Genomic DNA, 13,014 nt, shown 5'->3' with positions numbered 1-13,014 from the left:
TAGTGGCTTGGAAGCAGGATAAACAATAGCAGGTGTTTGCTTTCAAGGTAAGATTTAAGGAGGGATACAAGGAAGGTTAACAAGCACACACTAGTCATGGTGGTAAGAAGGGAAGAGACAAGATGGTAGGACAGAGGGAGAGCTCGCTCAAAACCCGTAGGGCCAAGGAATTGGGGTATGAGAGAGAAAACAAAGGGCAAAGCTCTGCCTGGGCTGACTTAGATGTGGCCTGTGAAGGAATTATTCACTTTTAAGTAATTTTGCTAAGTGGCCACCTGAGGGCACTGTATCCTCTGCGCCTAGGAATCGTTCACTTTTCCCTCACCAAGTAAATTTTCCTCAATTTGCTGAAGGATAAACTTAATAATGTCTTAAGGAAGGGGACCCATGGAAGATGGGGGCCAAAGACAATCCTTCCCCCCATCTTTGCTCTGGAACTAGATTAACGAATGAGCAAGACTGACCTCAATTCAAGTCCCTGGGTAATTTTAAGGATTCAATAAAATAAGCTCATTTAAATCTATTTAGTGTTTAGTAGGGAATCAATGCATATGAGCTCCTTCCCATATACATACACATGCAAACATACACTTTTGTCAAATACAGAAACAAGAGAAGGAACAGCTGGAGGAGTTACACCAACCCTTTCTCTCTCTAAAGGGGCCAGGACTCAGAAGTCCCACAATGAAAGTAAGTACAACTGTGCTCGGCAATCATTGCAGAGAGCAAATTTCTGCTGCCCTTTCCATGGCGTGCTGCGGCTTGTACATAAGAGCCAGAGGGGATGCAACGCAAACAGCTGGGAAATAAAGATGAAAGCAAAACTGTGTCAGCGGGAAGAGACACACAACCCCCTGAGAACGCGGCAGTGTCACGAAAGACAATCTGAACAAGGTCACCCGCGTGGAATTCCTCTCCTCAGAGAGATCATTAGGCTCTTGCCTATTTCTGACTACCTTCTTCCGAGTCAAGCTGGGGAATGGGATAAGCGGCCCCTCGCTTGCACATTTCCACACTAAACTCCTGTCTATATAATGAAACAGAGCCACAAACAAAGGCATGCGTTATCCTAAAGGCTAACTGTGGAATTTTAGTTGGGCGAAAACGGAGTCCGCTTCCCAGCGCCAGTGGAGCCTGTAGAGGCTTTTTTCCCCCGCTCCCGCCTCCCATACGGCAGGTTTTGCGGCCTTATGCTGCCCTCTAGCGTCTTTTTCCGGTATGGTAACATGAGAAATACACGCAAGGATCCTGAAGCTACCAATGCCACTTTGGCCCAGGACTAGTAAAACAAAACAAAACAAAACAAAAGTAAAGTTCTAACATAAAAGCAAAACCAAATTTTGTACTAAAATTCGAAAGTGAGTTAAATTTGGCCTCGACATAGACGCTGCATTCATTCAAGGCTCTGAAACACAGCATCTAGATTAGTAAGTGCCCTTTAAAAATGCACAAGACCTGGCCTTCCCTGTACGTCATTCTCAAATGATCCCCGCCTCAGTCTGTCTGAGGGGGTTGCAGAAATTTGCACCTCAAGAACCCCACCATAGGACTCTGATGTAGTTAAATAGGTTGACCTCACTCTGAGAAGAACTAAAGATTATGGCAGTGACCTTACACAGAGTGTAGAATAAATCTCATAATTTTAATTCAATAAGGGCCAAAAAATACATAAAATAAAACCATTGTCCAAATTCGGTCACCTCTCATTGTTTCTGCATTGAGAGTGGCTGAATCCTACATGAGTAGCATGCAAAGGAGACAGTGCTGTTAAATTCAGAGTAAAGAGTTCCTGTCTGTGGTCTCCTGTCTCATTAAACTCCCCTAATTCCAGGGGGCGGCATCCAGGTGGGAAGGAGAAACAATGCCTCTTCGAGCTTACTCATCCTTTAGGTATCTCTGAAACATTCCTTCCTCTAATATTCTACCTGGTGACGCCACATTCTTTTCAATGTCCTGATGTGTCTCCAGGGAATCCTGTTCTCTGTCCTGTCAATGTTCCCCCTGTGTCAGTCTTCTCCTTGGGACAGAAAGCTTCTTGTTACAGGAAGCCTGCCGCCCTCCTCGCACCTGTGCTCTCCACTCTGAGCACGGCGTCAGCGCCCAGTAAACACTTCTCATCTGACCAAGGCCCCTGGACCCACACACCAAAAGGCGGTGCTTGTGGAAGCGGGTAGATGTCCACCCCAGCACCATGCTCTCTTCTCAGGCTCCCTCGAGTTGGGGACGCACATGCCAAGGGGGCTTCTTGGGGTTATTGCTGTCATTGGATCACACATCCAATTGATGAGTTCACAGCTTTGACCTTTAATGTTTAAGCTTAAAAAAAATTTTTTTTGATGTGGACCATTTTTAAAGTCCTTATTGAATTTGTTACAATATTGCTTCTGTTTTATGTTTTTTGTTTTTTTTGGCCGTGAGGCATGTGGGATCTTAGCTCCCCAACCAGGGGTTGAACACGCACCCCCTGTGTTGGAAGGGGAAGTCTTAACCACTGGACCACCAGGGAAGTCCCGAGTTTTAATTTTAGGAACTTGCTCTCACTTTATGACATGGTCTGGTAAGTCTGTAAACAGGAAGGAACTTCACAAGGTAAAGGGGGATAGTCATTAGTATAGAATCTCTTTATACATCTGGAAATGTACCTCAAATTTAAATTGTGTTATTTTTTTAAACACAAATGCACTCAGTCAGAATTCAATACTTAGTATCTTAATATTTATATAAAATGCTATTTTCAATTCATAGTTTTAGTTTTTTATCATGGATAAAGCCTTTCTTATATTCAGAATCATGAAACACTCAACGTTTTAATAAAAATCAGCTCTGAGGGTTTCTTAGGTTTGTAAAGGTCCCCTCTACCACCAGAAAGAATCCCATACCATGTCCTCCAATTACCCTCACTTCAATTTTTTAAGGAACAATAGGCAAATATTTACTTCTCAGGAGGCAGCGCCCTAATTGTCCAATGAGATACCCACTGCCTGGCACTGCTTCTCTGTTCGCTCAATGAGTAGGTCTGTGCATGTCATGTACTTCAATCAAGCAGGAACTGCTTCTTTTCTAGACATTTTTGTGTTCCACCTAGTGTTCAAGGTTTCTAGGGAAGCTCATTTATGCTTACTGAGGTCTCTCCCTACACAAACAGGACCACATTTTGCTTCAGCTTTGGTGGCTGGCATGGCCAGCACACTGACTGTCACAATCTCTCCCTTTCCTTGACAATTACCACCTGAGCCCGCTGTGCAAAACAGGGGCACCCAAGAAATAGGGACAGAAAATGCCCTCCATTCACTTCAGTCAGAGAGAAGAAAGAGGTGTAGACTGTAAAACAGCATTTCCTTTGAATTTCATTTTACTTTGTGAGCTAAGCTATTAGATTTGTAGGTACAAACAGGCTCTCTTTGAAGTTAACAAGAGGCCCACTCTGAGAAGGGAGACAGCCATCACCACACATTTTATGTGTTAGACAAATATAGTACTGGGATTGTAAATACATTATGCAATTACAGAAAGTGAAACCCTTTTCTGTCTTCTTTCACCTTACTCACAGCTTTTTTTCTCTAGAAAGAATTCTGTTGGGTTTTCTCTTTCCAGTTCCCTAAGTCCCCTATGTATTTATCTTTTAAGTCAAAGGGAAAGATCCCATCAGTACAAATGAACAGCTCTTGCCAAGCAAAAATGATGACCATGATGATTCCTGCAGGGCTTTGGAATGCCTCCAATCAGAGCAGGAGGAGCAATGGAGGGGCCATGTGTCAGAACCGGGGTTATGTTTTGCTCTGCTGAAGTAGTTGTTTTAACCCTGCGCAAGCCATTCAAAGCTCAGATTTCCTACATTCATAATGAAGTGCTAATAACATCTTGTTCAATGCTTGTTGTTGTGTTAAATGAGATGGATATATGGACATGCTCTTAGCGAATCACAAAGACCCATTCAAAGAGAAACTTCTGTTATTTTCCATTATTGACATAAGTTTTCTAAGTATTTTGTCTCGCTCACTTGAGAAATCAAGTATCAATAAGGAAGGAAATGTAAAGCAATTATACTCCAATAAAGATGTTAAAAAAAAAAATAAGGAAGCAAAAAGTCTGTTAAGACTTCCTTAGCAGCTGGTGAAAGAACATTCCCATTGGTGTTTGTGGGTGTTGGGAGGGATTCACCATTGGAGACACAGGGTATAAGCCAGCCACAGACCCCTGTTGGTGAGAGGCTCTGTAAGTATCTAGGAAACCTCACCAAGAAGAGAAAACTAATAAGCTCTAGAAGAAACTCAGTAGGTATCTGGTTACCCTGACTCCAAATCAACTAAAAGCTATTGGGACTAAAGAAACTTGCAAACGCCTACTTTTCTTTATAATATCAAGACTAAGATACATTCTTCTCACTCCTTAAATTTTAATCATGCATGCATTCTTAGGTGTTGCATTTTTTGAGCTGCTATTAAAAATACGTGTTTCTGCCACATTAAAGGGGGAGAAGAGGCATGTGTGTTGTATTATTAATTACATGTTGGAGATGAAATTCTGGTCAGTCTTTGCAGAAGGTACCCCCCCACCCCAAAGCAAAGGATGTGCCACATGAGCACAAACCACGTGGGTTCCTGCCTGCTGCTCTGACTCCGTGCACTTACTCTTAAGGTCCAAGTTCCTGGCTCCCGCTGTGATTTGCGTTGTGATTTTCGTGTCAATCTTTACAGTGTGGAGGTTGCTGGTGTCCCTTGATATCATCACGTTGTGCCACTGATTGTCATTGAGAGGTTTATTTGAGCTCCCTTTGATGAGGTTAGCACCATTTCCCAAATCGAACACGTAATGTAAGTACCTGGGAAAAAAGGGAAGGTGGAAAAGTGCCGTCACTTTTTGAATTTCTGATGGAGTCAAACTACTTATTACAAACAGAGATCTCCTTTTCAGGTGGTTGCATCCTTGCTAGAAGTCATGAGAGTGAGTTGTGTAGAAGCTCAACTAACAGGAGGGTAAGAAACATACTCTGTTTCAGCAAGGAGGATTATTCATTGTCTTCAATACAGGAAATAGTGAAAATATTTTTTAAATTGTGGTCCACATTCCACTTCATCGCTGTGGAAGATAAATATCTGTCACTACTCATTCCCTATTTCCACCACTCTCTCCATCCTTTGCCAACCACACAGAACTGGCGATTCTCAGCTTCCTGCACTTGTTTCCCGCCATCTTGAATGCCTATTTCTCTATGGGAAATGTGCACTCATCCTTCAAGACCAGCTCAGGTAGCCACTCCTGGACTCATAGGTTTTCCTAATTTTGCTAAATAATCTCCTGAACCTTTGCCCAAGATCATATTAGGAAACTTCCTGGTGCTTTTCTGCTAAATTTATGTGCTCACCTGTATCCCCTCGGGTTGTGTGCATCTGTGTGCCTTGCAGTTGGTGGAATCTGAAGTGTGCACAGGAGTGGCAAGGAATATATATATATATATATATATATATATATGTAAACTAGTGTGTGGCATGTTATCTAGCCAATTGTAAATGTGCAATGATATTCACCGATTGAATGAATAAATACCTAAATCAATGAAAAGATATCAAATGTTCATCACAGTTTCAAGGAAATGTCATAAAAATATTTCTAAATTCTTCAAGAAACTCTGACATAGAATTAAGCTTCAGTTAAATGGGATTTTGTGGAGTTGAAGTAATCTGCTTGCATGAATTAGCTATTTAACTTAGCTATTTAACTTAGCCGGCAAGTGTAGAAATTCTTTTGTGGAATTACCATGTGCGTAGTAAAGAAATCCACATTTGAAGAGTAAGACTTATGGAATGCCTACGATAAATTAGAACTCGACGCTATTTGTACCTTAGGTATGGAAATGTAGATATAAAAAACTGTAATGAATCCCTATTAACTTTATAAAATACCTAAAAAGTGGTTTAAACAAATGCATTATTTGCAAACCACCCTCCCTGCCCACCACCTTCTGTTTAATCTATAATTGTGGAACTTGAGGTTCATTTTCATAAAGCTCTGTTTGTCATTGAACGGACCTGTACTTACCCTTTAACTAATTCAACCACAATAAAGTCGTTTCCATCCCCACTGTTATACAGGATTAGTCCATCTAGGGATGTTGTCTTGAACTGGAAAAAAAGATGCATAGAAGTGTAGGCTTGCAACGTAGCTAAGGCAACATAGCTCGATTTGGTCTTGAAGGTGACAGGGTCTGCTATGATGTTCCTGAAGCCAAACCTGGCATTGAGCTCACAATAATCTATGTCGCCATTTTTACACAAGTCAATGTATGCCATTCCATTAAATGTCAGGCTCTGCAGGTGTCCAATGAAGTTGGAGGGAACAGAAGACAGATACCGGCGTTCCGTGATGATGCCAGTCTCTATGTTATGAAACTCCAGCCTCGTATGATCCCCCGCCATTTGACCTAAAAGAGAAGATGGTGTATTATTATTTTCTGCATCTGAAGGGTACTTTCAACTTTAGACTTCCACAGCAATATCACATTTTAAAATGCAAGGATCTACACACCTCCTTGATATTCAGTTATGTATAGCAAAAATGAGAAATGACCTTACATGGTGAGGCTGAATTACTTAATAAAACTTTCTTAGATCAAGTTTTAATCTCTGTCCAAATTTTAGTCTTAACAAAAATGATCCTCATTAACTAAAGTTGCAGAATTTTTTAAAACTAGAAGAAAGAATAAAGGAAGGAAGAAATGAAGAAAGGAAGGGAGAAAGGGTAAGAGGAAGAAGAGAGAGAAAGGAAAAGGAAGGAAGGGAGGAAGGGAGGGAGGGAGAAAGGAAGGAAGGAAGGGAGGGAGGGAGGGAATGGAGGAGGATTAGGGGCAATGCCTATCCTAAATCATCCCAGTAGAAAGTGATACATCCCAGCTCCATGGTGATGTGACATTTGTCTTTATAAAGAATGTTCTTCAAGAAAAACAAAAAGTAACTATATATTTTCCTATATCAATAGAAATAATGAAGAGCTGCTGACTATTCTTCTAATTACGAACCATGAAAATGTATTTGAAGTTAAATATGTACTTTCCACCTTCCCTTTTCTATACTGAATAATTCCGTCTTTCCTAGACCTAGTCTCCCAATCACGAAGAATTCCTGTTGATCTCTTCTGGCCCTCTGCCATTTTCCTTGCACTTAGGTTTTGGATACCTAAATTGAGCACAACATACCAATTCAAGGCATGTCCAATTTTGAGAATACCAGTAAAATTATTCCACATTACCACAAAGTATAATCTTCTATTAAACACCCTAGTGTGAAGCTTGGTTGCCAATTTATTTAGTGATTCACTCTTCAACTCAACCCCATCCCTGTTCATCCTGCCATATTTCTCTGCCAACCTCATTAAAAGCCTACTTAGTCCCGTCTTTACCTCCAGAGTGATCATTGTACCTACCTGAAAGGCTGAAGTCAAAATTAACAAAGATGTGAACTTGCTTTCTAAAGCACAGCATTAAAGTACTCTTACCATTGCTAGTCATTAGCTCCCGGCATCCTGTTCTTGTCTAATTAAACTGTCATTCACTTTCTTCAGAAACTCAAAAAAGGTCATTTAAATTGCAGTCAAGTTCTTCCAGGTATTAGCTTCACTACTCAGTTTGGCGTAATTGGAAATTTTATCGAGCTTACCCTATCCCATCATCCCTGATATTAATGAAAATATGAATTAGAGCCAATCCCAGTCTCAGCCCTGGGAAGATGCACTGAACCTTCTTCCCAAGTGTAATAAAGATTGAACACCCCACTTTGTGGGCCTCCTTCAACCAGTCTGACAGATTCCCATTTCTTTAGAAAAAACAATAAAATACTAGGTGGCATTTTAAAGGAAATGCCTGTAATTAAATCATAAAAGGCATACTTTTTGTTGCACAAGAAAAATTGCCAGCATACTTAATTGATTTTGATGTTAACAAACTCATTGGTATAAAAACCTCTCCCCTGAGCTGTACTTAATGCTCCTTGATTTCCATACCTCTTTACTAGTCCTTGATCCTGACAAGGGCATCCCTTGGCATGTTCTCTTTTCAATTATTAGTTTGCTCTGATTCCTTCTCTGCAAATGTGTTTTTTTTTTTAATACAAAAAATGGCACTGTAAACAGTTGTCTCTCCTCCCTCCTCCCCACTACACCTCCTTCTTGTCTATCCCAAGCAAAAATACTATTAAATCCTTAGCAATTCTGGTTTCTCATATGACATCATTTTTCTCCCCTTCTTCAGTTCTTTTGTTCAGTGACCTCAATACTAGTCTGTGTGGAACTAACTCTTGGGTAGCAAATAAAATTAGCCTTTAATAATTTTCAAATATAAATCACTAGAGACACCAGTAACATTGAATTAACAAGCTAAGTAGAATGAAGAATATGCAAAGCTGAAAAAAATTACTTGGGCTTTTCTATCTCTTTGGGTTATTTTATCTTTTTCATTATATTAAAATCTGAGTCTTAACTTGGTGAACCCACCCTGATCCTGATACTGTCATGTTTTCTTCTTAAAAGCTACATTAATGAACCAACTGACAGTAAGAGAATATCCAGAAAAAATATTTCTAATACTTGAAATTAAATATTACTCCAAATTGTCCAGTTATTGGCAGCTCTGAAATAGGGAAGCACATTTTGTTCAGCAGAACTGAGAAAGAAGTTCAGTGATAAAAATAACACGTATTGTCTGTTTTCTTTTCTCAAAGGAATAGAATACGTATGCAGAGCATACATAATGAAAAAGTAGTAAAAAAGCATTGGAGCAACCATGGCCCAGTTACAAGAAAAATCATTATGGCCCATGTTCAAGAGCCTATTCTTTCCTTAATAAGCATATATAAATTGCATTGACAGTAATGGCAGATATGCTTGCTCATGAAGGAGAATTAGCACCTAAAAGCCATTATCCACTGCCTAATAAAACATTTACTGCTGCCTTTTAAAAATCCTTTTTTCCTCAGAATGTATTCCCATGTTTAATCCTCAGTTGGCAACGTAGCCACCTCTACTATCGTATACATATATCGACTAAGAAAAAATAAAGGACAATGAAGGAGAAATATTTTTAAGGCTCCACTCGTTAAAAAAATGCAGCATCTTTCCTAGAGATTTACTGGAAAAGGAGAATTTGAAATTAACAAAATGCCTCTGATCAAAGCGTCTGGGGCATCCAGATTGATGATAATCTCCAATAAGAAACAACCACTTGGGTGGTGTGTTTGCACAGAAATCTCAATTTCTAAATCAAATCTTTCTACCAAAACAGATAGCAAGATTTTATGCTGAGCCTTGCTCTGAGTTGGGTTAAATTTCTGCTGCAGAAGAAAATGACCACCCCTCCCCAGCCTTAGATCCACTTGTTAATTCACTGAAGGGTATTGAAAGTTACTGAGTGTGTAGTGTACGTATAAGTCAGGTGCTGTATTAGGCAATTAAGAAATAATGTTGAGAGAAGAAGACTTAGCTCCTGTTTTCACAAAATTCATGGTCTATTGGGGTAAGGCAGACAAAACCAGGTAAGAAAATAATTAACTATATGATGATAAAACTCAGAAAATGCCATGAATTTGATGAACAGCATGCTGGGTTGGTAAATATGGAATGCGGGCAAGTGCCTGAGTGGATATTTATGTAAAATTTGAAGAACTAAAAGGAGAAAGCCATGCTAAGAACTGGAGAAAAGGAAGGGGGGGTGGATTCCAGGAAGGAGAGACAGATGAACAGAGGCTCTCAGGTGAGAAAAACCCAGAGAGTGTGGCTGGAGAGTCATGAGTAAGTGAGGTTAGTGCTCAGATGAGATGGGAAGAAGAGTCAGGGGTCAGATGTCACAGTGCCTCCTGATTCTATTAGGAGCTACTGAAGGCTTTTAGGCAGACATAAGACATGAGTCTGTGTGTGTGTGTGTGTGTGTGTGTATTTGATCTCTCTGTTGTGGATACAATAGATTCTAGACAATACAAAGTAGAGTGTTTATAGAAGAAATGGAAAAAATGGACAAAATAAGATAGTCTCACCAATATAACTGCAGGATTTATTAATAATGTACAGAATGATGGAGAAGGGGGAAATAATGCAGGTCCCAGCTTCCAGGCTTGGGTAACTGGATATACAGTGAATAGTGTTCAACAAAGGACACACACACTAACATACACACACATACAGAACACACAATTCCAGATATTTTAGACAGACTAGGTGATATGTTGAAACCCAAGGACTCCCTACTTAGGGATCCCATACAGTGTGTAGAACATTTTCTCATCTGAGTTCTGGGGAATCTCTCTCTTCTTGGGCTTCTTTGCTGGCAACTGCTTACCCTCATGAGCCTCGGTGAGGTTCAGACATTCCCAGGAATGACCTGAGTATGTACTGTCCTGTATTCAACAAATACTTGACTTAACAGTATGTATAACTCTGATTTAAAGATGTGGTCAAATGTAGGACTTTGCATGAAGAGTTTCCAGTGCTTTCTTTTAAATTTTTTTCTTGTTCAGTGATTTCTGAACTTGCTGTAAAATTTAATAAGAAATGTCTATTGCTTTCCTGATTCATGGCTGGCTTCATGTGGCCACTAGAGTGTTTGAAAAAATCTCATTCCAAACTGAAGCCTCAATGGCAAGGTTCCATTGCATCTTTGGAAACCTTTTTTATGCTATATAACTTAAGGCTGACTTTTTATTCTTATGAATTATTGACTTTCATGAGATCTTTGGCAAAACATAATTTCCCAAATATGAATCACCCTGATGACAGTTACTGTGAAAAACAAAAAACAAAACATTGCTTTAGTTCTGAGAAGCAAGATGCTGGGAGCTGGGGGAACAGAAGAGGTGGGGTGGAGTACCGGGGGGAGAATATGCATAATTTGTGTGAATCATCAATGTTTACTCAGTTTATATGCCCATTCATCTTTGAACTCTGAGAAAGAGCAAGTTGGTTTCCACAACTGAAAAAACTTTCAACTCCTACACAACAGAGAGAGGATAGAATATAATTTCTGCTCTAAGGCCTTGGCAGTTTTGAGAAAGAGTAAATGGCAGGCTAATTTACTGAAATGCTGGTTTATATTTTGTTCTCCCTTCAGTTCTAAGAAACTAGCCAAGTCCCTTGTAGCACTTTGCCTCAAAGGCTTTTATTTGGCAGAAAGTGGAAGACAACTTTCTGGAAAACAACACCTTTTCTAATCTTTTCTGAAGGCCTAGTTTGCAAGGTGTTCAAGAAAGGAAAAAGAAATGAGCAGAATGCATTCGAGGGCTGAACTAGATGAGGCAATTACCACTGACTAGGAGAGAGAGATGAACATCGGTGGGATTTAGCAGTACTGAGTGCCAGCATCCTGCTCTCTGGTCAGGTTCAGGGTTTCAGAGAGAACTGATGAGGTAAACCTCGGCAGACCGAACCACAGCTCTTCAGTGACAGGAGTCAGCAAAGACCCTTTGCCTCACCTAGGACAGGAGCAACAGGCTTCTTATTGCTTAAAGGACAAACTTGAAGAACTGTCTTTTTGGTGAGAACCAGTGAAGACAGAAGCCAACAGGAGCTTCTGCATGATCCAGGGTGTGGGTGGGAGTGGGGGTGACGGCACATGACTGATTAAATATCCTGTAACCCCAGAAGAAAGGCCTACGGTCTGATTTAAATTGATATAAGGTCAATTAATAAATGTGCCATCTCTTGCACCCCTGAGTTGGTGCACTAAGACTCATAATTTTAATAATACCTCCTGGAAAAAAAAATCTGTTAAACAAATGTGTTTGTCATCCAAATTTGGCAATTTTAAAAGGGAATTCCTTTTCTTTCAGATCATAAGCTAAACCTTACCAATGGCCTATGGATTCCTAATGAAGTCTTAGGTGCCAGAGTTTCCCAGTATTAACCAGCCAAGGAGACATGGGTGACTTCACCGTGAAGAAACAGTGCATACCCAGGAGCAGAAGAGTGGAAACATGTGACATTAACTTAGGAATGATCCCCCAATAGAGTCAATTCTCTCTGAGTTCTCCTTTGAATCCATCACTTATTTGTTCCTATATCGATAAGCCAACTACATCCATATAAGTATCTGTTAACTCTGCTTCCTAACATTATGATTGCTGGTGAGAGATAAATGCACAACCATTTAAGTAACAAAGGAATGATGTAGTCACTGGAAGTTGAAGAAAGCAACTGACTAATATAGAATATAACTATTCATTTAGAAGTTTGGTAGGAATTCATGCGATTGAAAAGATATATCTTAAATTTTAATGAAAATTAGATGGCAATTCATTTAGGGAACATTTCTGGAATTTTCTGTTACAATGATCATTTTCATACTCTATTCATCACTTCCTAATTCACAATGTGTTGCACTGATTTTAAAAGCATGCTAATGTTCTACACACGACTGTAATTAAATACATAAGAATGGGAGGCAAAAAACGAAGCTGAAATAAATAAAACTAATTGTATTTCAAATGATTACTATAACTACAGTAAAGGGAAAGGAAGGAAGGAAAAGGAAAGGAAAAAACGAAGAAAGGAACTAATCAAAGTTATTTATCAACTTAGCATTTGACCATACACATTAAATCTTAGGCAGTAAGGACTGAGAAGAATCACAAACTAATCGTGAATTGTTTTTAGTCCGTAGTACTCGTGGTAGTATGGGCAATTTAAAGCAATTCTGAAACTACTGTAGATGTATGACTGGATTGGGCAAATGAGAAAATGACATCACTGGGAGCCAAGATTCCACCTTGGAAGAAGGGATATGAAAACATGGAATGGGGGAGTCAAGAAACAATGCTGTAGATATGGAGGTGCTAGTGTGAACTCATGTTTTCTAAAATACGTGTATATGCATTTTGTGTGAACGTGTCATTGATATGTATGTATGTACATATTTATGTGGAGAAACATATTAAGACATATATATGTATATATCTATATGTGTGCATATATATATATATGCAGGTATACGTATATATGCTTGAGTATATTTCCTATCTTAGTCTCCTGAAAAGATCA

The 13,014-nt window shown here is 39.5% G+C and overlaps 1 protein-coding gene across 18 annotated transcripts in view; it reads right to left on the bottom strand.

Annotated features, from left to right (window-relative positions):
* The window catches only part of NRXN1 (neurexin 1), a 1,117,469-nt gene that overhangs the window by 561,949 nt on the left and 542,506 nt on the right, over positions 1 to 13,014 (bottom strand). For all 18 annotated transcript variants that reach the window (XM_059942818.1, XM_059942803.1, XM_059942804.1 and 15 more), the window contains 2 exons: positions 6,040 to 6,421; positions 4,632 to 4,822 (listed from right to left, as the gene is read on the bottom strand). In XM_059942818.1, the coding sequence (XP_059798801.1) occupies positions 4,632 to 4,822; positions 6,040 to 6,421 (573 nt within the window). The remainder of the gene's footprint in view (positions 1 to 4,631; positions 4,823 to 6,039; positions 6,422 to 13,014) is intronic.

This window comes from Balaenoptera ricei, chromosome 13, assembly GCF_028023285.1.
Source record: "Balaenoptera ricei isolate mBalRic1 chromosome 13, mBalRic1.hap2, whole genome shotgun sequence".
In the NCBI taxonomy this organism is placed as follows: Eukaryota; Metazoa; Chordata; class Mammalia; order Artiodactyla; family Balaenopteridae; genus Balaenoptera; species Balaenoptera ricei.
This window is presented reverse-complemented; position numbering and strand designations above follow the sequence as displayed.